This window comes from Antechinus flavipes, chromosome 6, assembly GCF_016432865.1.
Source record: "Antechinus flavipes isolate AdamAnt ecotype Samford, QLD, Australia chromosome 6, AdamAnt_v2, whole genome shotgun sequence".
Classification (NCBI taxonomy): domain Eukaryota; kingdom Metazoa; phylum Chordata; class Mammalia; order Dasyuromorphia; family Dasyuridae; genus Antechinus; species Antechinus flavipes.
Genome location: NC_067403.1, coordinates 246,233,343 through 246,256,928, shown reverse-complemented (window position 1 = coordinate 246,256,928; position 23,586 = coordinate 246,233,343). Strand labels below are relative to the sequence as shown.

Genomic DNA, 23,586 nt, shown 5'->3' with positions numbered 1-23,586 from the left:
ATAAAAGAAACAGATCACCAGTGACATGAGGAGCAAAGAAAAATTTCTTGGAGCCTAAATGTGACATGCACCAACTTATTGCAATACCTGATTCTCTACCACTAAAATAATTGTTTTAAAATTAAGGGATTAAATCAAGGAGTATCATAGATTCAAGTTAAAAGAATTTAGAAGACATTGTCTCTATAATTTTATAGATAGAGATCCTCAGGCTCACATAGATAAGTAACTTATTCCAAATCCCACAGTTAGCAAATGACAGAGAAGAGACTCAAATTTGGGTCTGCTAACTCCAAAACCCAGGATGCTTCCCAGAGAATCAGAAGGGATTTCGTTGAGATGCATAAACTGCATATAATAGGGTACATTTCCTAGGGTCAGATTTTTTAATCTCATATCCCTCTCAAACCTAATCATGAAATCAAAAGAATTTAAAATGTTCTAAGAAATATGATCTCTCTTAAAACCTATATCCTAATATCTCCAGCTCAAAGCTTCAATTATATATGTATTATGTATGTATATATACATTATACATATTCTGGTTATCTAGTTACTTAACACCTGGACCAATTAGAGACAATTAGAAGGGGACTACAACTGGTAGCAAGAATAAATAACTGCTACTTCATAGTAATAATATTGAGAAATAACAGCTAATTATGGAAAAGAGAACAAAAATAAAAAAGAAAAAACTTTGCTTTGTATCTTTTGGAATTTATAATAAAGTCAAACCCTGAGATCTGAATTGTATTTTATTAGCAAGTGAAATAATGGAGTTTTTTTAAATGTATTTAGACTGTTAACATTATAAGAGACATAATAAAATAAAGTCAACTTTTAAGTGCTTTCCAAGTTTCAACCCTCAGGGATATAAAAGAAAAAAATTCTAGATATTATTATTATTATTTTTTTTTGTTTCATGGACTCTTTGGAAGTCTGGCAAAGTCTATGAACTTTTTTTTTTTAATGTTTTTTAACTTCACAAAATACAGTGCAAAAATTACATAGGCATTTAATTATTTTGAAAAATAATTGTTCAAATATTAACCCAAAGAAGTACCTAGATCCCAGTTTAAATATCTCTGTTATGGAATCTTGACATGGAATGAAGCTTAGGACAAAGAATGTTAATGCTTAGATGGGGTTTAGACCCTTGAATCTTGAAACAAAATGTTTGAGAAAAATTGTACTTGAAATATAAAGACTAGAGCTAGCAGTTTTTTAGAATTGAGAATGTTGGAATTATAAGGGAAATTATAACACAGAGAAAGAATGCCAGAAGAAAAGACATTTGCCTGACTGTTGAATCCACTTTATTGTGGAAATTGATATCCATAGAGATAAAATGATTCTTCCAAAATCATTAAGCAATTTAGTGGCAGAGCCAGGGTTATAATTTAGCTTTCCTGTTGTCCCTTTCTTGCTCTTTTTTTCCCAGGTCAGACCACCTCTTCTGTCCAAGACTGAGATGAATTTTTTGCTCCAAGAAGTGGAGTTTAGGCTTTTTTTTTAAAAAAACCAACTAGGGTTATAACAAAAGCCTCTCATGAAGGAGGTGGTGTTTAAGTTGAATTTTGAAAGAGGGGTAAGAATTCAACAGGCAAGGATGAAGAAGGAAATTATAGACTCAGAGAAGACTAAAAACAAAATTTTAAAGTATGTGAGATAAAGTTTTTCATTAATAGAGCCTTGATCTTACCTTGTTTCAAAAATTATGGGCCTATCAGAATGATATGAGCTATGTGCTTCCCTTGAGTCACCTATCTTCTCTTCATGCATAACAGTGTGTACAGTCCTCCTCATCAAGTGAACTCAGGAAATAATTAAGGCTGAAGAGAAAAAAATAAAGGATTTAAAAGCCAGAATTGCTATTATTGAATTACTTGCATTCTCTATTCTCGAATGGAGAAGTAAATGTTTTTATTATTTCCTGCTTTCCCATTCCTTCTGACTATAGACTGGTGGGAAATTCTCCGGTACAACAAACTAGTACAGAGTTAGATTTTCTCTACAGTTTTGAGAAATATGTCTAATAGAATTCAGAACACAATGCATAGATGGGGAGGGAAAGAGATATATTGTCTTTCTGGCTCAGTAAGGAATTGTAAAATTCACTATATTAAATCAGGTCATAATATATGGGAAGGTCAGGTCTTGACATTATCAGGTACTATAGAAATTTCTCCTCCAGATACAGACTGGAAGCTCTCTTCTAACTTATGACTTGGAAATTTATCTTAGTTATAGAGAATTCAACTGCCTTATTTCAGAGGCTCATAGAGCGAGTATATATCACATGCAGCTCTTGAATTAATATCTACCTAAGTCACTTATCAGCTATCTCTCCACTATCTCATGCTACCTCTTCAAAATGCATTGGGTCAACTTTATTTAAACACTCCTCAAATATAATAGAGCAAACATTGATAATAATAACAAGAACAAGAACAGCAATAATAATAGATGACCCTACTAGAAGAAAGGTATTGTCCTAGTGACTGAGAAAATGATCTGTGCCCAAGAGGCCTGAAGTCAAGTAACAAGGGTATAACACAGTGATAAACATAATATGCAATCTTACATTCTGTGGGAGACAGAATAAAGCTGACTTTTACTTAGCTTATTGAATAAGGAGTTGATTGAGGTTGGAAGGAGGTTGGAAATTATGGAGACAGTTAATATCAACTAGGGATATTAGAGAAAGCTTCATATAAGAGGTAGAATTTGAGTTGGGTGTTGAAGGAGGGGTGGAAATTTAACAGAAGTTTAAGAAAGAACAAATTGTAGACATAAAGAACAATAGGAGTACAGAGAGGGTAAAACTAGTGAGTTTTTGGTTAACAGAACTGGGTCGTGTTTGGTTGGGCTCAGAGCTTATGCAGGGAAATAATAACAGGTAAGATTGAAAAGGTAAATGAGTGACAGAATGTAGAAGCTCTAGAGCACCAGGACTTTGCAGTGGATTCTCAAATTTCTTTGGCTGGTATCCTCATTATTTTGAATATCAAGATTTTTAAGCTTGATCTGATTTTTGACACCTCTCTTTCTCTTATCTTATAAATCCAATCATATATCAAGACTTTCCCATTCAATATTTACAACTTTTTCCAGATCTGCCCCTTCATTCCTTTCATTTAACCAACATTCAAGGCTTTATTCCTTGTCATTTTGAATATTGCAGAAGCCTCTAAATCGCCCTCTATCCCTAATATCTTTCTTTTCCTTTTATATTCCTATAGCACAGGTATAATCTTTTCATTCACATACACACATCTATATGTGTATCTACATATGTTTAGGCATTTATATAAGTATTTATTATGTGAAAAAAGGAAATAATTGTCTGTATCTTTGTATCTCCAAAGCCTAGCAAATTGTTTTATCACACAATCAGATAAGAAATAAGTGTTGATGATTTATTAAATGAATGCAAGTGTTGAATTTCTAGTAAAAATGAGATTTCACTTGATACATGATAACTACTTAAGGGATAGGGAGACAGTAAAATAGAAACCTTGAATTCAGATACAATTTTGATTTTGTTTCTATGTACACAAAGCTTAATATAGCCTACATCCCTGGAACCTATGTTAATACATTGAATAAATTGTGGTTAAATTAATGAATGAAAAAATGTAATTGGGGTATAGAATTACAAATTCTTCATTTTTATATTGTTCTGATTTATCTAGTGATCAGTTCTGTTTTCTCAATAATTTTATCAAGGTGTGGATCACCATCCTTCTGAAATATGCACTCTTCAATGAAATGTAAATGAGACCCTCTGAAATTATGGAGACAGTTAATCACACTGTAACTGAGTTCATCCTAGTTGGTTTCACCCAGGATCCTGTGATGCAGCTGGTGCTTTTTGTCCTTTTCCTCATGGTATACTCTGTGACCGTGATGGGCAATATTGCTCTGATAATATTAATCTGTACAGACTCCCGGCTACACACTCCCATGTATTTCTTCATTGGGAATTTATCTTTTCTGGATCTCTGGTATTCATCAGTTTATACTCCTAACAACATAGTGACATGTGTCTCTAGTGACAAGAGCATCTCCTTTGCTGGTTGCTTGGCTCAATTTTTCTTTTCAGCTGGGTTAGGATATAGTGAATGTTACCTATTGACTGCAATGGCATATGACCGTTACATGGCCATATCTAACCCTTTGCTTTATGCTCAAGCCATGTCTTCAAGGTTATGTGTGGGCCTTGTAACAGTTTCATATCTTGGAGGCTTTGTAAACTCCACCATCATTACAAGTGAAACATTCACCCTGACTTTCTGTGGGGATAATGTCATTGATGATTTCTTCTGTGACCTACCACCCCTTGTGAAACTGGCATGTGATGTGAAGGCTAGTTACCATATTGTGCTTTATTTCCTTTTGGCTTCCAATGTCCTTACACCCATTGTTTTCATTCTGACCTCCTATCTCTTCATCATTATTGCCATATTAAGGATTCGCTCCACACAGGGTCAACTCAAAGCTTCTCCACTTGCTCCTCTCATTTGATCTCTGTCACTTTGTACTATGGCTCTATTCTATACATTTATTATCGTCCCAGTTCTAGCTACTCCTTAGAGCAGGATAAAATTGTCTCTTTATTTTATACTGTGGTTTTTCCCATGCTGAACCCCATGATCTATAGTCTAAGGAACAAAGATGTAAAAGAAGCTCTGAAGAAATTGTTCAAGATGACAACTTCTTGAAGAGGAAAATATTCTTTCTCTTTTTTATTTTCTATGAGATCATGCATATATTTGATGCAATAATCCCCTGCAAAACTTCATATTTAAATAAATAGTTTCTACTTAACAGAAATCTTGAATGTGTCTTTCTTTGATTCTTTTTGTTTTCTCTGGAATGGAATTGTGATTATATGTTTTTCCATCACTTCACTGTCTTTAAGCATGGATAGACCAGTCTCTACCTGCTTTGCAAAAAGCCAGTCAGAAACATCATCATGTCCAGACATAACCTATACCATACACAGAACCAACTAATTCCTATGTAAACTTCGGGTGCACATAGATTAACCTTTATTAAGATCAATGGCTGTTTTTGCCTCCTTTATTTGTTTTTATTTTCCTTTAACATTGACTTGAAGAACATTGGAAGGTCCAGAAATGTCTGTGAGTTATAATAAGCATCTTAATTCACAGTTCCTGATGTCTGAAATATTTTCCTTTCCTACTTTTTCCTTGTGACTGCTCTGGTCTTTCTTAAATTCCAATTAAAATCTTACCTTCTAATGGAAGCCTTTTAAGGTTCCCCAAAATTCTTCCATTAAATATCTTCAATTTATCCTACATATTGTTTATTGGTATGAAGTCTTCCTGATAAGACTGAGAGTTCCTTGAGGACAAGGACTACCTTGTACCATTTTTTTTTTGTATTAAAGCACTTACTACTATGAGTGAGAAGTAGTAGGAGATTAATAATTTCTACAAGCTAATGGAGCTATTAAAGGGCATCAGTAATTATAATGACTTTAATGGCAGCTTTAGGAGTAGAATAGTATAATTGATCATCATCAGTTATTAATATTATTAATGATTAATATAAGTAATGTTGAAAGTGTAAATGGTTGATGAAGATAATATGAATGAAAAAGTATTATTTGTATTAGGTTTTAGCATTAAGTAAAGCATCCACTTAGAAAGAAGTAAGACCACTGGAAAGAAAATCCTCATTAGTATTTGAACCCTGCTTGGTAGAGGAAGATTATAAATTGACTAATTAGGGCAGTAACTTTACAAAGAGGCTTGAATATTAGCTTCCTACCACCTGTAGTAGTAGTGATTAGTAACAGAATTCTGTTATAATCATTTCATGATTTTTTTTATTGTTTGGTATCCCATTTTCTGTATGGGAATAAATAAGCTATTCCATGTATGATTCATGTTTATAAACAACATATTTTTTCTGCTTCACCCCCTTCTGAGGAAGGAGGTTTAATCCCAATTAAGTTTCAACTTCTACTGAAAGTCTTTTCTAGTTTCTTTCAAATATAGTGCCTTGCATTAATTATCTTCAATTTATCCCACACATTGTTTGCATGTATAAAGTCTTCCTGATAAGACTGTGAGCTCCTTGAGGGCAAGGATTATTTTGTACCTTTCTTTTTATTTACTACACTTAATACAGTAACTGACATGCAGGAGTTTATTAATAAGCTATTATTGACGTCTCAAAGCTACTAAAAGATATTAAAGGTGTATCTGTAATCATAAAGGCTTTAGTAAGATTTAAGACCCCACAACTAAGGTGTCCGATAGACAAGTGAACTGGACCAAGAGTCAAAAAGAACTGAGCTCCAATAAGACCCTAGTCACTTAGCAGTTATATGACTATGGATAATTCATTTAATCTCTCTCTGTCCCAGGTTCATTTTAGCAAAATAAAGATAAAAACACCTATTTCCCAGGTCATTGTGTAGAATAATAAGACATAATATTTTGCAAAGCTCTTCGTAAAACTTAAAGAGCTGTATATCTACTAACTATGAGATAATTCATATTAGATGCAATTCTATAAATAGCAACTTTTTGGGGAAATTGTTGCCTGTAAGGTTGAATGCAGCACCTGGTTCTATTTTCCAGGTCAGTTTTTTCAATGAGATATTTCATTTTGTCTTCTATTTTTCTATCTTATTTTTTGTTTTATTTTTTTTTTATATATATTTTGTATAGTCATTTAGTTTCCATTTTCTCTATTAATATTTTTTAGGATTTATTTTTTTCACTGAAATTTTGTACTCCTTTTTCATTTGGCCAATTCTGCTTTTTAAGGAGTTTTTTCTTCAATGAATTTTTGGGCCTTTCAAAAAACATGATTGGTCAAATAGAAAAAGAGGCAAAAATGTTTAATTCTTCAAAAAGAAATGGAAGTACTAACAATCAGATGTCACCTACCCCTTACCATGTACAATTTTAGAAATGTATAAGAACTATGCAGCTTTCTTCTTTACTTGAACTATGCATTTCAAGCTAAGACATATTTCATTAGGAAGCCATTATTTTGGCTGCTGGTTTCTTCTGCATTTTCATGTAGACATTTAAATTGGGCAGTGACAGTAGGCTCTTAAACAGATTTGGAACCAAATAACATATTAACTGTGAAAAGAATGCTACAATTATCTTAAGGCATTTGACTGAATTAATTCACTCCTACCTTCATTCATTCACATATTCATTCTTTTCTTTCATTTGTCAAATCCTCCAATCAAAGAATAGTAAGATTTAAAAGGGCCTTCATAGCAAGACTTTACCAAGATCTAATCCCCACTATAATATAATTGAAAAGTGATCAACATTTGTTCTTGAAGACTGTCAATGAGGAACTCAAAAAACTGAGAGAACATTCTGCATTATAGCCTTGTCTGGTCATGACTGATGATCCTGTAGCTTCTCATAGATTTTTTTTCATCTGTTTGAGGACTTTCTGGTACCATTTTTCTATCTTGCTATTACGTATACATACACTGGGTGCAGATGTCTCCACTTAACCTATATAGTAGCTGTAATGACCGCGTATTTAAAATCAGCTGGAGTCAGGAATTCAGGTTAAGGGAAAAATCTTCAATATTTACTGAAGTGAAGAGGTGAATAAAGATTGCGATAGCAATATGGGCAAGAAAGATTGCTATAGCAATATAGGCAGCTGCGACAGGAAGCCAGCTAACAGAGAGCGATCTGAGCTGAGCAAACCGTGGCAATAGCAATGCCAAAAATCTCTCCTTCCCCTTCCTTTTCCACTCCCCTGCCTCCACCCACCAAAATCGTCATTTCCTATACAACATGTCAGGACTTGCAGAAAGAGTGGGCGGGGGCCATTCTTTCTCCAAGCTTATATATTAATAGAGTATGGTCCAATTACTATTTAGCCTCATGTGCTTGGGACCTCAGTGCATCAACTCAAGCCTCAGCCCATTACAAGTAGCCACTGTCATACCATGAAGGGACTTCATATTTTAGAATCAAAGACCCTATATTCATGCTCAAATTCTAATCCTTTTAAAGTGCAGTTGAAGATCAGATAGTAACTCTCTGGTACTCAGATTCCCTGCCTTTCAAATGAGAGTTTCAGAGTTCACTATATTTGGTGATATTTGAACAAAGACTAAGATATTGTGGAGGGATTTCTACATGGACCAAAAAAAATGACATATAATCTCTTTGGTGCATTTTTATCATTCTCATATTTTCCCCAAAGAAGCTATGCAACAATAATAAAATAATAAATAACATTTATGTTGGACTTTAAAGTTCTATACCAGATCTGGCTGCCTTGGCTACCCATGAAGTGAATCAAGGTGAGATGTTTGCTGTAAGAATCTCAATTTTTCATTACTCTTGTTTGAGCTTGGGAATTCAGGACATGGAGAGAGTAGAATAAGGTTTTTGGCTAGCTAGAGGATCATGAATAATTTATAGAGCTTTTAGGAACATTCATTATTTCTTTATCATAAACAGAAATTGTTTATTATAAGGTGAGAAATCTCAGACCTTACACATTTCACTGTCAGTTTCTTTAGCAGCTTCAACAAGGAGTTGGCCTGAGAAGATGCCTAATAAAATGTGTGTAGCTCAGATCTTCAAATAAACACATCACTTTGGACAGAAGAGAAAAACAGACAAACTAGGAATTAATTTTAATCATAAAAAGTCAAAATTGTTATCAATAAATTAGTTGCTAGTTTTATGCCCAATTTGTGACATCTTATCACCCCCATCTATTTTCTTCCCTCTAACTCCTCCGGAACTTTAAAGGGGGATTTTCCAAGTTTTTATAAACAAGATTTTCCTTTAGGATTTGAGAATATTCACTAACTTCTATAACTATTAATACTACATTTTGAGATACATAGCAAATAAAATGATTTTTTTTGTCTTAACTCATGATTGTTCTTCATCATCTACCTTGAACTATATACATTGACATATTTTAAATTATGATTAGGTGAGTCCTGATTTGCCAGCCTGGCACCCTATCTAATTCTCTACCTAACTGTCCTAGTACATTTGTATAAAAGAAGATAAACAGAAATGTTATATTACAAAATGAAACATTAATGCTGTCTGAATGGGTTTACCAATCCAGAAGGTTAAGGGGAAATCCATGTGAAAACTAGGTTTTGTGATAGACATTAAAAGAGAAACTCAGCAAGAAGATAGAGAGAGGGAAGAACTCAGATGACATATCTATGCCATACATTTATGTGCACGCATGTGTATACACATAAATATGTATATACTACATACGTATATGATCATCTATATACATATTTGTGTGTGTTATCTATCTTATTGCTACTGACATGTTGTCTTTCTCTTTAGAAGCTTCTTGAAGATTGAGGCTTCTTTTTTCCTCCTCTTCCTTCTCCTTGTTCTCTTTCTCATTATCCCATTTCTCATCTTCTTGCTTCTTCTCTTCCTTTTCCATTTGGTCAGTTTTTCCCTTTTAAAGAGTTTTTCTCTTTAGTGGATTATTGTTTTTCTTTTACCATTTAATCTATTTTGCTTTTTAAAAGTGTTATTTTCTTTTGTATTTTGGTGCTTCCATTACTGAGTAGTTAAATCTTTTTTTTTCATGATTTTCATATATGACTCATTCATTCATACATATACCCACAGTTTTACTCTATATCTGTTAATTGATTTTTAAAATTTATATTTATAGTTTTTTCCAAGATGGTATGATCTAAGGACAGGCAGGTTTATAAACTTATTAGCCTATGATGTTGTCTATACAGGCATTAATTTTCTGCCCTGAAATAGTGATCAGGTCCATAATGCACATAATAGCTCTATGTGCAATTGCTCTTTCTCATCCTGAGCATGAGATCCAGATCTGTGACATGAACCTGCATATGAGTAACATAAGGGAGTTCTGGACCTATCGCCAAATAATGAAACTCCTGTAAGATTCTTCTAACCAATGATCTTATCCCCTTATCATCTGTGAGCTGAGAGTTTTCAAAGTTAATGTTGCTAGTTCAGTTGGTCCCAAGATCTATTGCTGTTTTCCCTGGGTATTAGTTGTACTGGAATTTGCTACACTTTCCACCCTGATGAGATAGACCATTTCTGTTGACTTCATTTGTCTTAGTCTGAAAAATTGTTTTCCCCATACTTTTGTGGGTCTTGACATTACAGAATTTGTTTTGAGGTATCATTTTAAAGTTCTTTGGAGAGAAGTTTGTAAGAACTATGTGAGACCCTGTCTGCTCTGACATCATGACTTTGTCCTTTCATGAATACTTTCTACAGACTAGATTTTTATTGTATTTGTTTACCTGTCTACATGTTGTCCCCTGTTGTATAATATAATCTTCCTGAAGGCAGAGATCATATGATTTTTGTATATGTGTATATAGCAACTTGTATAGTGGTTTGAACATGATAAGTTCTAATTCATATGAGGAATGAATTGAAAATTCATTGGCAATGTTAAAGAACAGTAAAAATAGCGATCATTATTTTAGGAAGTCTTCTGTCAGAAAGAAGCCTTGTAATTTTCAAATGAATTAAAATATTTCATCTTATCCCTTCTTTTTTTATATTTTGTTTTTTTTTTCTTTTTCCATTTTTCATGGAAATAATCTTAGGGATTTTAGAGGCTCCAAAAATAGCTTGAGAAGCTGAGTTCCTTGCATTTGAGTAGAGGTCTCTCCTATCTCAACCCCAATCTACATATTCTATTGGGTTTTAGTGCAGTGGAAAGTCATTGTTAGTATTACTTTCTTATAGCCTTTAAGTCTCATTAAGGAAGAAACTCATGAATGAATTAACTTTGGAGAGCATGATTCCCTAGTGTGACTACATCCTCTTGTGGAATTGAACAAAACCAAAACAATCAACAGAACATTTGATTTAATTGCCATATCCAAGAACTTCTAGACAAAGAGTGCTGAGCCCTGGAGAATACAGCAAGTACAAAAGATTTCAGGAGCAGCAGAATAGGGAGGGTTCCATTGGGATGACTATGTTGCTCATTTTTAGGTAAGTTGTATGAATCAGGGATGGAGCTTCAGTAGAAATTTTTTGTTCTTGAAATACAAGCCGATAGTTTGTTTGGTGAAGCATAAATAAATGCAGCCACCTCTACTGTGTGACATGAGGGAACAACTGAGGAGCCAGATAAATTCCTATACATCTGACCCAGCTAGCTAAAGCACATGTCTAACATGATGCTTGAAATCCCATAAGTATTATTTTTCCTTTTGTGGTCAGGCATCTGTTCTCATAGGTTCATGAGCTCATAGAATTAATTGGCAAGGGCACTGGGAAGTATTTCATTTAAGTGTTTCATTTTACAAAAAAATAAATTCTCAGACCACAAGCATCTGCAGAATAAAGATTGAGATCTGGGTCTTCTGATCCCAGAATCATTATTCTTTCCACTTTGCTACATCAAGAGCTTTAAGTGAAAGGAAAATCTCACAGGTCCATTCCATTTTTCTAGCACTAAAATTGTATGAATTGTTATGAACTTAGAAGTTTGAAGAAAGTGTGTATTGAGTGCTGAACCATCTGTATCTAATGCTATACATGAATGCTTTAATGTCTCATCTCAAATAGTATTTGATCTAGTTTACATCTGTTTCGGGATTTTGATTTTACAACCCAGAAGAGGTTAAAAATTGAAAATGGAATGTTGTCAGCAAATGAGGACCAGAAAAGACAGTTTTTTACTTCACAGTCATTATGATGAGAAATAACCAAAGAAAAGGAGATATACAGAAAAATATAAGACAGACAAACAGATAAATATAAAGAGAGGAAGGAGAGATAGAGAGACAGAGAGAGATAGAAACACACAGAAAATGGTAAAAGCAGAGAGACAGACACAGAAACTGAAGACAAAACAGAGAAGAAAGAAGACAAACAGAGAGAAAGGTAAATACAGAGAGACAGAAGAGAAAGAGAGAAAGAGAGAGGAAGGCAGGACATGATCATTACAAAAAATGGGCAGCTATGTGGCACAGTGCATAGAGTCTTGGTCTTGGAGTCAGGAAAATCTGAATTCAAATCTGGCTGCAAACACTTGATTAGTTGTGTGACCCTAGTTAAGTCACTGACTCTATTTGCCTCATTTTCCTCATCTGTAAAATGAGATGGAGAAAAAAATGGCAAGCCATTCCAATATCTTTGCCAAGAAAATCCCAAATGTAGTCAGTAAGACAGAACTGGAAAAGGACTATACAAAAAGTAGATATCTGTTTTGCTCGAGTGTCTATTATAATAGTAGATGAAAGAGAAAGTTAATTTTTACTAAATGAAAAAAAAAGGAAGAATGTATTAGAAATAGGAAAATGGTGACAGGATAACCTGCTACAATATTCCAATATTCCAGTATTCCACTAACCATTGTATCAGAGATCAATATTTGGAAGACCTCAGAAGATACTTGAGTTCTTTTCAGTTGAGAGAAATGACAAAAGGTAAGGTTAAAAGATTTGTCCAACATCACTAAGGGAGCTAGAATAACTGAGTTGAGATTTCAACCCCACCTTTCTGTGTCCATACCCAGAACTTCTTTGGCTACACAATTGTGATGTCAGCTGTCTGAGAATGGACAAGTAATTTTAATTTAATGTGTCTCAGTAACGCAAATACAAATTTGTAATAAAAACATCAGTACTACCTATGTCATGCAGGCAATTGTGAAAAACAAAGGAGATCGTACATGTAAAATATTTTAGTCTTTGTCTTTGTAACCTCTTGCATCACTCAGTGAAAGACTAGCACAGATTACCAATGAGTTTGAAAAGGTATCAGAGGAGGTGGGACTCTAATTACCAAGGCAATAGTATATCTCAGTAACATGAAGGCAACATTTGTCATTTCTCTCATAGGGTCAAAGACTGATTCATTGCCCAGTGACAGAATCTCCTATCAGTTCATGGCTTGAACAATTTCATTTGCTAAAGTGATAGAAAACCTTATAATTGGATCAAAGTAGTGTCTTAACTTACATGGGCTCCTTTGTCCATAGCTTCCAATAGCCATTCATTTCTTTGCTTGTCTCAATTACCTTTAGTCCAACCTTATCACATACTTAAACAATCCTAATATCAGAGATTTATTTCAGAAATGGAGCTTGGAGGACACTTCAAGAATCTTGATTCCTCTCATTTTAAAGAGGAAGAAACTGAGACAGAAAAAGAAAATAAGTAACTTGCCCAAATTCATATAGTTAATAAGTATCTGAAGCAGGAGTTGAACTTAGATCTTATGAACTACAGTTTCAACATTTTATCCTCTCCGCCACATATCTGCCTGAGCATGATTATGTCTCTTTAAAATGATCAGCATAAACCCCCAAAAAATGCCTTTTCTTTCACAAAAATATCACGTGGTTTGAAAGGTTTCCTTATAAATCATTACCTCCCTATGGAACTATTCTGAGGATAAAATGAAATGTAAAAAACAAAGTTTTATTTGGGGAGAGCTATTATTATGATTGAAAATCCAGGAAGGATTTCAGTAACATGTGGAACTCCTAGAATCAGAATTCTCTCTACCAATGCAGAATCAGAATTAGGATTGCCATTACAAAGACAGATCCTATCCTCAAGCAGCTCATATTCTAAGGGGGAAATGAAAGCTATATAAATAAATAATTAAATACAAGATCTATACATAATAGCAAAAAGTAAACTGAGGTGAGAGGTTACTAGAACTTGAGAGAAGAAGGAAATGCTTCCTTCCGAAAAAGAGATTTGAAATGAAAGAAGATTTCAGAACTGAGATGAGGAGCAGAAACATTTAAGCTTGAGGTACAGCTAAATTATGTGACTTTCCTAAGTAAAACAGTATTAGTATCAGACATGGAATGTAATCTCATGTATTATTGACCACAAGTACAATACTATCATTTTTTCAGTCATGTCTGACTCTTCATGACCCCATTCAGGATCGTAATAGATATCCTGGATTGACTAATTACTTTCTTCCACAGTTCATTTTACAGATGAGGAAACTGAGGCAAATGGGATTAAATGACTGTTTTTAAACTATCTGAGGTCAAAATTGAATGCGGGAAGATGTATCTTCCTGACTCTAGCCCTAGTACTCTACCTATTTTACCATCTAGTTGCCTTCTTAATGTAGTATCAAATAATTAGGTTAACATGCCTAATGGTGGTGATGATGATAGAGTAAAATTTCACTACTTCAGATTATGTTAATTAATGGTGTGGAGGTTAGGGTAGTAAAATGAGGTAGAATTCTATATTATAAAGTTCAAAGAAAAATCCTTTGATGGATTTATTTCATTCCTTTTGTTCCTAAACTCAATGCAGATTGTGCATTCTAATTTAAGTATCTAATAAAACATTTTATTTGATACTGGAAGTCATCAAGCAAAGACTATATAACCACTTCTAGATTTGTTGCAATGAGAATTCCTTTTAGGGTTGAGTTTCATTGATGATGATTTATGTAGGACCTTTCATCTCTCAGGTTCTAAGATTTTGTTTTTCTTAACATTTGCAAAATTTCATGTTTCATATAATACAGCATAAGGTAAAAAAAAATTGAGGGTTTTATTTTTGATAGGATGAGAACTGAATTTGTAGTTAGATCATCCTGGATAAATCACATCTATTCTCTCAAGCTCATTTTCCTTTTCTGAACAATAAAAGGGTTGGACTCACTGATGAAGCAATGACGCCATAATTCCTTGATCCACTAAGTTAACAGAGAACTGATTAATGGGATTCCATTAATTATCAGGAAGAATGGCCTTATACATAATTTAAAGTAATTCCCCAGCCAGTGCTTCCATATTTTATGCAGAGTTTGATAGCTATTTGTTGAAGATGGCTGTAGATAAAATCTCCCTTAGTCTTCAGATCAGGAACTAATGAGACTCTTTGAAGCTAACTGGGTTGGACTTTGCATGGCAGTGATGAAGTCATTGACATAGCATATAGCTTTTTAACCTGGTAAGAATCACCAAAACTTGATCTCTCTTGAGAGAATTTGAGCACTCAAGGTCACCTCAAATTTTAAATGTCTTTTGGTGATAAGATTTATCCACATGACACGCACAGAGTACCAAGGTTAGGTAATAGGCAAATGTTGCTGCCTATTGATTTTTATAGCCTACCCAATCACACAATGTTTATTTTTTCATTTGTTTTACCTAGGTATGGACAATGCTGCTTCTAAATCACTTCTTCATGGTAGGTGACACACTTCACAGACATGGAGGAAGGCAACCATACTGTAACCGAATTCATCCTTCTTGGTTTCACCCAGGATCCTATGATGCAGCTCATACTGTTTGTACTTTTTCTCATTGTATACTCTATGACACTGATGGGGAATATCACTTTGATAGTATTGATCTTTACTGACTCCCGGCTGCATACTCCCATGTATTTCTTCATTGGGAATCTGTCTTTTCTGGATCTCTGGTATTCCTCAGTTTATACTCCTAAAATCATGGTGACCTGTATCTCTGAGGACAAAAGTATCTCCTTTGCTGGATGTTTAGCCCAGTTCTTTTTCTCAGCAGGCCTGGGATATAGTGAGTGCTATCTGTTGGCAGCCATGGCATATGATCGTTATGTAGCCATCTCCAACCCATTGCTCTGTGCTCAGGCCATGTCTAGATGGTTATGCATGTGTCTGGTTGGCATTTCCTACATTGGTGGTTTCGTTAATGCTACCATACTTACTAGCAATACATTCACTCTGAGTTTCTGTAGGGATAATGTCATTGATGATTTCTTCTGTGATGTCCCACCCTTGATAAAGCTGGCATGTGATGTGAAGGACAGTTACCAGGAAGTTCTATATTTCCTTGTGGCTTCCAATATCATCACTCCTATTGTACTAATCTTTGCCTCCTATCTCTTTATCATTGCTTCCATCTTAAGGATTCATTCTACACAGGGTCGACTCAAAGCCTTTTCTACTTGTTCTTCTCACTTGATTTCTGTTACTTTATACTTTGGCTCTGGTATCTACACTTATTCTCGCCCAAGTTCCAGCTATTCCCTGGAGCAGGACAAAATTGTCTCCACATTTTACACGGTCCTCTTCCCCATGTTGAATCCCATGATCTACAGCCTGAGGAATAAGGATGTAAAAGAAGCCCTGAAGAAACTCTGCAAAATTACAGCTTCCTGAGTTTGAGGAAAACATTGTGTTTTCTCCCCAATAAATCCATCCATATATTTGATGTCATTGTTATCTGACACTCAGAGTTCTTTCAAATGATTTATATTAAATGTGATCTAAAATATGCCCTATTAGAATAGCACCATTACATCCAACACTGACCCTAACAGAAATTAAACAACCAAAAACACTTAATTGTAGAATCAAGTGTTTTTGGTTGTTTAATTTCTGTTAGGATCAGTATTGGATATAGTGGTATTTATACTATGTTTGTGGTGAGGGAGATCTGTGCTCAAATTCCATTTCTGACAATGTTTGAAAATGGGCTTTATGAAACATTAAGTCCTTTACCCAACAAGCATTTATTAATTTCTCTCTATATGTCCCAAGTACTATGCTAAGTATTGATGACATGAATAAAGGTTAAAATAGTCTCTACATGCAAAGATCTTACATTTTAATGGCAATGAAAACATTTTAATAAATAGGTATATGCATAATTATATAATAGGTATGATAATATATAATAAATATAATATAACACATAAGTATATACATAATATAAGGGAAAAACTGGAAAAGATGCTAGAAACTTGAGAGACTTTTTGAGTCAAATCTTGAAGGGAGACAGAGAAATTAGGATATAAAGATGGAGAGGGAAATTATTGCAGGCATAGGTAAAAAGCTATGCACATAAATACAAAGACAGAATTGAATATAAGAAGCAGAGAGAAGGTAATATGTTGGACAATTAAAGTTAAGCAGAGAAAAGAACATAAAAGAAAAACGGAAAGGTACAAATGAACCCCATTTTGAAAGGCTTTAATTGCAAAACAAAAGACTTTCTTTTTGAATTTGGTGATAATAGAGAGCTATTGGAGTTTTTGGAGAAGGTAAAGTGACTCACTTTAGGAAAAGCACCAGGTCAGTCTAAGGCAACTCTCTAGGCGCTAATTTTTTGTTGTTGCTATTGTTGTAATAGTGGTTGTTGCTGTTGAGTTGTTTCAATCACATCAAAGTCTTTGTGATGCCATTTGGGGTTTTCTTAACAAAGATACTAGAGTGGTTGGACATTTCCTTCTTGAGTTAATCTCCTAAGTAACATGTAGGTTGTGAACATCTATGGTACAAGAGGGTGTTAAGGCTGTAATATCATGTATTTTATGTGAATCATTCAACATTTTAGTGTGAGTTACACTTGAAACTATTATTATTCAGAAAATTGCTTTCCATTGAAATGATATGAAAGATATGTCATTTTTTCTGTTGAATGTAGAATAAAGTTAAAAGTGTTTGAGTATTTAATTCTTAGATGAATACCTTTTCCAGAAAGGATTACATTTCAATATTACTATAGAATTAAAAACGTACATATCATTTAACTACTTATGATTATAAAGCTACTGCCATAAGTATATAACCATTTTAAGGTCGTTCCCAATATCTTTGGGTTGTGTTCACTCCCCTAATGAGGCAGAGAGAGGGAGAATGTCTGTTGTGTGGTAGGATAGCATCCTTGTACTTTAGTCTTTGATGTCTTTTTTATTAAATATGTTGTATGTATCTTGTATATGATGTATCTATTTATTAAATATTAAATATCACTTGATGAAAGCTAATTGAAGCTATCAGTTAAATTGACATTGGGGGCACTAATTACTAATTAGGTGAAGTTTAAAAGAGAATAACTGGGTAAATGATATAAAGAAATGTATAAGAGAATGGGTTGGGAATCATAGGTAATATTTTCAGAAAGACATGTTAGCCTCTTGTTTTTATCCTAAAACCATAATGGGGAGAATTAGCCTTTCTTCAGGCATCTGCTAACCTGGATGTAGAATTTTGATTCTGTAGTCAAGAAAACCTAAATTCAAATCCAACCTCACTCATTTCTGGGCAAGGCACTAAAACTCTCTCCCTGTTTCTTCATTGGCAGGAAGTAATAATATAATATAATATAATATGTGTATGTATATATATATATATATATAATTAATAATTAAAATAGTGATAATATTAGTACTGCTAGCCTAGTGTTATTGTGAGGATAAGCAGAGATAATATTTATAAAGAATTGTACAATCCATAAAATGCTACATAAAAGCTAGTAAACTACTATAATATGGGCATCTAGGTGGCACAGTGGATAAAGTGTTAGGCCTGGATTCAGACTTGAATTGAAATATGGCCTCATTTACTTAAGATCACTGATCCAGGGTAAATTTTTTCAACTTGTTTGCCTCATTTTGTTCATTTGTAAAATTATTTGGAGAAGAAAATGGAAATCATTGCAATATCCTTGTCAGAAAAATGGGATCACAAACAATCAGATATGACTAAAATGATTAAATGTTTAAATAATTATAGTGAGCATTTTTAGACCAAGACTACTAATTCCTTATTTAGCAGTTCTAACATAAAGGGAATTTTAAAAATTTTTATTAATTTATTATTAATATTTATTTATTTATTAAATTAATTATTTATTAATTAAATAAATATTATTTAAAAGTATCTCTATTATACATACATATACCTACACATATACTTTTTATTGTACTGCTGATATCAGGTAACAAAGTCTTCATTCTCAGGATATTCATGGGGACTCTAAATGTCCATGGGGAATAGATGATGGAAGATCCTAAGAAGCTGGAAAGACTTTGAAATCAGATCCAATGGAAAACTATGTATGTCAACTAAGGAATATACTAATTAAAAAGGAGAAACATCACAAGAGCAAGAGAATTAATCTCCCTCTCTCTCGTAACTGTGTGTCTCTTTGTGTGTGTGTGTGTGTGTGTGTGTGTGTGTGTGTGTGTGTGTGTATGACTTTACATATATGTATTGACACCTTTGGCAGTTAGTGAACTATGGAACTTTTCTCAAAAATGTTATTTCATGAATTAAACAAAGCATAATTATAAAGGAAAGCATTTATTTTGAAATGGAATGTGATTTTCTCCATTGCAATTCATGTATTTCCTTATATCTATCCTTGAACCTCTTGGGATCCATGTCTCAAGGGTAAGAATCCCTACACTAGATTGTTAGACACAACATTATAACTTTCCTTCATAGCAAGAGAAGACAATTTGCTATGCTATAGAAAACCTTAGTTATATAGAAGTAATCTTTATTTGAAAAGAGTAAATTTACACCAATGAAATCATGAATTTCTTCTTGAACTTAACAATAACAATTAAAACCTTATAAATAAAACCTAGTGTGTATATATATATATGCGTGTGTGTGTGTTTGTGTGTAAATGACATGAGAAACTCACATTTATATGAATTTCAATAAGGAAACAGAAAAAAAAAACACAATTTATTTGTCCCCTATTTCTAGGGAGGTAATAAAAATATCTTGGGACATGAATAAAAATCATCTTGGTACTTTGATGCTGTGTATTGCTTTTTTGAAAGCCTCCTTTACATCCTTGTTTCTGAAGCTATAGATGATGGGATTGAGCAAGGGATTCACCACTGTGTAGAACAGGGCAGCCAACTTATCTTTCTCCAGGGAATAAGTTGAACTGGGTCTTGAGTACATGAAGAGGAGGGAGCCATAGAAAAGCATGACAGAGATCATGTGGGAAGCACAGGTGGAGAAAGCCTTCCATCTCCCTGAGGCTGAGCGGATGCGAAGGATGGCCAGGAGGATATTGAAGTAGGATATCAGGATGGCCAGTATGCTAGACAAAACTGTGAAACCCACCACTCCCAGGAGTACCTTCTCATAAACCTTTGTGTCAGTGCAGGACATCTTTACCAGGGGTGGTGCATCACAGAAGAAGTGGTCGATGATATTTTTCCCACAAAATTTCAGACGAAATGTGTTAGCAGTGTGGGCTATGGCATTCAAGAAGCCACCTACATAAGAACCAGTAACCAGCCCAACACAAAGAGATCTGGACATGGCAGCTGAATAGAGAAGGGGGTTACAGATTGCCACATAACGGTCATAGGCCATAGCAGCAAGCAGGTAACACTCAGTGTAAGCCACAACACAGGAAAAGAAAAGTTGAGCACCACAACCTGCTAAAGATATACGCTTGTCTTCAGATATACAGGTGGCCAGGATTTTGGGGGTGTATACAGATGTATACCAGAAATCCAAGAATGACAGATTGCCAATGAAAAAATACATAGGAGTGTGCAAACGGGAGTCAATTCTGATTAAGATAACTAGAATCATGTTCCCTGCCAATGTTACCAAATAAAGAGCCAAAAAAGCTCCAAAGAAGATCAATTGCATCCGGGGGTCAGCTGACAAACCAATTAAGATGAACTCAGTCAGGGTGGTTCGATTCCCCACTTCCACTGACATACTGGTGACAACCTTAAAGAAGCATCAAAAAGAGATTTAAAGTTTATGAATTCATTTGATTTAGATCTGGAATGATCCTAGAGTCAAACAGGGGGCAAATGATAGCACAGAGGTTGGAGCTTTATACTTGGAGCCACAAATACCTGAATTCACATTCTATCCCAGAAGCTTGTTGTCTTTGTGGTTCTGGGCACATCCCATAAGGTATATGATTTAGGTTCTTCATCCATATGTAGGGCTTCATAGTAGCATCCATGTCACAGGATTATTATGTGGTTTAAATGAGATAATGTATATAGAGTGCTCTCTGAATCTTATATCAATATGTAAATGGTGTCATGCTACAATCAAATCTTTTCCTATCATTTCATGGTGGAAGAATATGGAGATCCTAAAATATCAGACTCTGAAGAGACTTTTGAATGTAACACACAGAATATTAGCTCAAAGATCAAATGATAAAATATAGGATGTCTGAATTAGAAAAGATTTTAATATGACACAGAAGGTCCTAGTGACAGGCGCTTGGAGATTACTTACTGAAGGTATTTTTTTAATAGATTATAGGATTATGATTGGTAGGATTATGATCATGATTGAAAAGGTGGAAAAAAAACATCAAAGTCTCTTCACTTCTCTCTTTCCTTTCACAGGTGAGAAAAATAAGGCTTAAAAAATTTGATTGACTTTTTTTTTTGGTGGTCCTACTGTAACCAGTAAACATTATGGGTGCATATTATGTCCGATTTTGTGATTCTAGAGCTAGTGTTCACTCTGGAATACTGAAAATATATTGAAGAGAAATTACTGTTTTAGTTTTATTCAATCATTCAATTGATCAATTACTTAGGTGATCAATTAATTGGCAAGCATTTTCCAAGTGCTTATTACACACGAAGTGCTGTCTTAGGTGCTGGAGATATAGGGTACGAGTAAAAGTAAATATAAAAATAAAAACAAATAAACAAGCACACAAGCAAACAAAAAAACACAATCTTGGCCCTAAATGACTTAAATTCCTAATGGGAAAAAGAACAAATATAAAAATATATGCATATAACATGAGGACAGACATATACAAAGTAATTTTAGAAGAAGAAAAAACCCAACGCTACCAGAAAGTCAGAATTTAAAAAAGAGCCTGAACATCATCTTTCAAAAAATTATTAAGGAAAACAATCCTGATATGCTAGAACCAGAGGGTAAAATAGAAATTGAAAGACTCCATCAATCACCTCCTGGAAGAGATGTCAAAATAAAAACTCCCAGGAATATTACAGTCAAACTCTGGAACTCCTAGGTCAAGGAAAAAAATATTGCAAGCATCCAGATAGAAACAATACAAATATAATGAAGCCATAGTTTGGATAACACAAGATTTAGCAGCTTCCACATTAAAGGACTATGTGGCTTGAAATATGATATTCCATACAGAGAGGATTGGCGAGACTTACATGAACTGATGCTGAGTGAAATGAGCAGGACCAGGAGATCATTATATACCTCAACAACAATACTGTTTGAGGATGTATTTTGATGGAAGTGGATCTCTTCGATAAAGAGAGCCTTAATTGATCAAAGATGGACAGAAGCAGCTACACCCAGAGAAAGAACACTGGGAAATGAATATAAACTGCTTGCATTTTTGTTTTTCTTCCCGGGTTATTTATACCTTCTGAATTCAATTCTCCCTGTGCAACAAGAAAACTGTTCAGTTCTGCACACATATATTGTATCCAGGATATATTGTAACCTATTCAACATGTAAAGGACTGCTTGCCATCTGGGGGAAGGGGTGGAGGGAGGGAGGGGAAAAATCGGAACAGAAATAAATGCAAGGGATAATGCTGTAAAAAATTACCCTGGCATGCGTTCTATTAATAAAAAGATATTTAAAAAAATGAAATATGATATTCCAGAAACCAGTGGAGCTAGAAATGTAAACAGGAATCCTCTAAGATTCTTAGCAAACCTTAGTATAATCCTTCAGAACAAAAGGTAAACAATCAATAAAACAGAGGATTTTCAAGCATTTGTGATGAAAAGACCAGAGCTGAAGTTAAATTTTGATTTTCAAATACAGGACACTGGAGAAGCATAGGGAGGTAATCAGGAAAGTGATATCACACTGCACATAATGAAGTTTATCTGTTTACCTTTTTACATGGTAGGATGATACTTTTAAATCATTACAATATTTTCATTATTACAACAGATAGAAGTAGTATATATACACAGAGGACATGTGTATCAATTGAATATAAAGGGATAATATCTTTTTTTTTTAATGATGGAAGTAGGAGTGAGAGAGGAATGTTCTGGAAGAAAGGGAAAGAGAGAAGTGAAGTGGTGCAAATTATGTGCCTTAAAAAAGAGGCAAGAAAAAGCATTTAAAGTGGAAGGGAAGAAGCAGACAAGAGGGTGTATGTGTGAATCTTAATCTCCTCAGAATTGGCTCCACTAAGAAATAACACACATACTCCATAGGGGTAGAGAAATCTAACTTATACCAAAGGAAAATAGGAGGGAAATTGGATATAGAAAAGGTTGGAAGGATGATAAAAGAGAGGACCTACAAGGCATGTTGGAGAAGGGAGTAGTAGGAAAATACAGGTGAAAGGAGACAAGGTGAAAGAAGAGAGAGAGAAAAAATGATGGGAATACAATTAGTAATAGTAGTTGTAAAATTAATCTTGAAGCAAATCTCTCTGATGGAATATTATTGTTTTCTGGGAAATGATGAGCAGGATGCACTCAACAACAACAAAACCTGGAAAGCCTCCCATGAAGAAAGTGAAAAATACAAAGTAAGAGCAATCTTTTGGGATGACGAGCTGCAAATGACCATTATTCTCAGTAATACAATCATCCATACTTACTCTAAAGGACTTATGAAAAATCTTATCCATACAAGAGAAGGAACTGATTTAGTCTAAATATAAATGGAAGCATTCACTATTAATCATTCTATCTCCCTAGTCTAAGCAATTTTTCTTGTGGGTTTTTATTTTCATTAGGGTGGGAGATTTGTGTTTTCTTTTACAATTTGACTTAAGAAAATGTTTTGCATAACTTCACATATAGTTTTTTAATTGTGGGTGAG

At 34.1% G+C, this 23,586-nt stretch overlaps 2 protein-coding genes and 1 pseudogene across 2 annotated transcripts; 2 read left to right on the top strand and 1 right to left on the bottom strand.

Annotated features, from left to right (window-relative positions):
* Positions 1-3,777: 3,777 nt before the first annotated feature.
* LOC127540907 (olfactory receptor 1013-like) lies at positions 3,778-4,724 on the top strand (annotated as a pseudogene).
* A 10,506-nt stretch (positions 4,725-15,230) lies between these two features.
* LOC127540974 (olfactory receptor 1013-like) lies at positions 15,231-16,160 on the top strand. The gene has a single exon (XM_051965994.1). It carries the CDS (start codon positions 15,231-15,233, stop codon positions 16,158-16,160), a length of 930 nt encoding a protein of 309 aa, XP_051821954.1.
* A 3,378-nt stretch (positions 16,161-19,538) lies between these two features.
* On the bottom strand, positions 19,539-20,739 carry LOC127541592 (olfactory receptor 9G4-like). Its single transcript, XM_051966816.1, has 2 exons — positions 20,611-20,739; positions 19,539-20,495 (listed from the first exon to the last, which is right to left on the bottom strand). Exons 1-2 carry the CDS (start codon positions 20,737-20,739, stop codon positions 19,539-19,541), a joined length of 1,086 nt encoding a protein of 361 aa, XP_051822776.1.
* Positions 20,740-23,586: the final 2,847 nt, after the last annotated feature.

Excerpts from the sequence above, each read along its gene's own strand:
- LOC127540974 (XM_051965994.1), top strand. The coding sequence starts at position 15,231 with ATGGAGGAAGGCAACCATACTGTAACCGAATTCATCCTTCTTGGTTTC.
- LOC127541592 (XM_051966816.1), bottom strand. The coding sequence starts at position 20,739 with ATGGATGCTACTATGAAGCCCTACATATGGATGAAGAACCTAAATCAT. Across the intron at positions 20,496-20,610 it reads TCAGGTATTTGTGGCTCCAA|GTTGTCACCAGTATGTCAGT; the intron begins GTATAAAGCTCC and ends TGCTTCTTTAAG.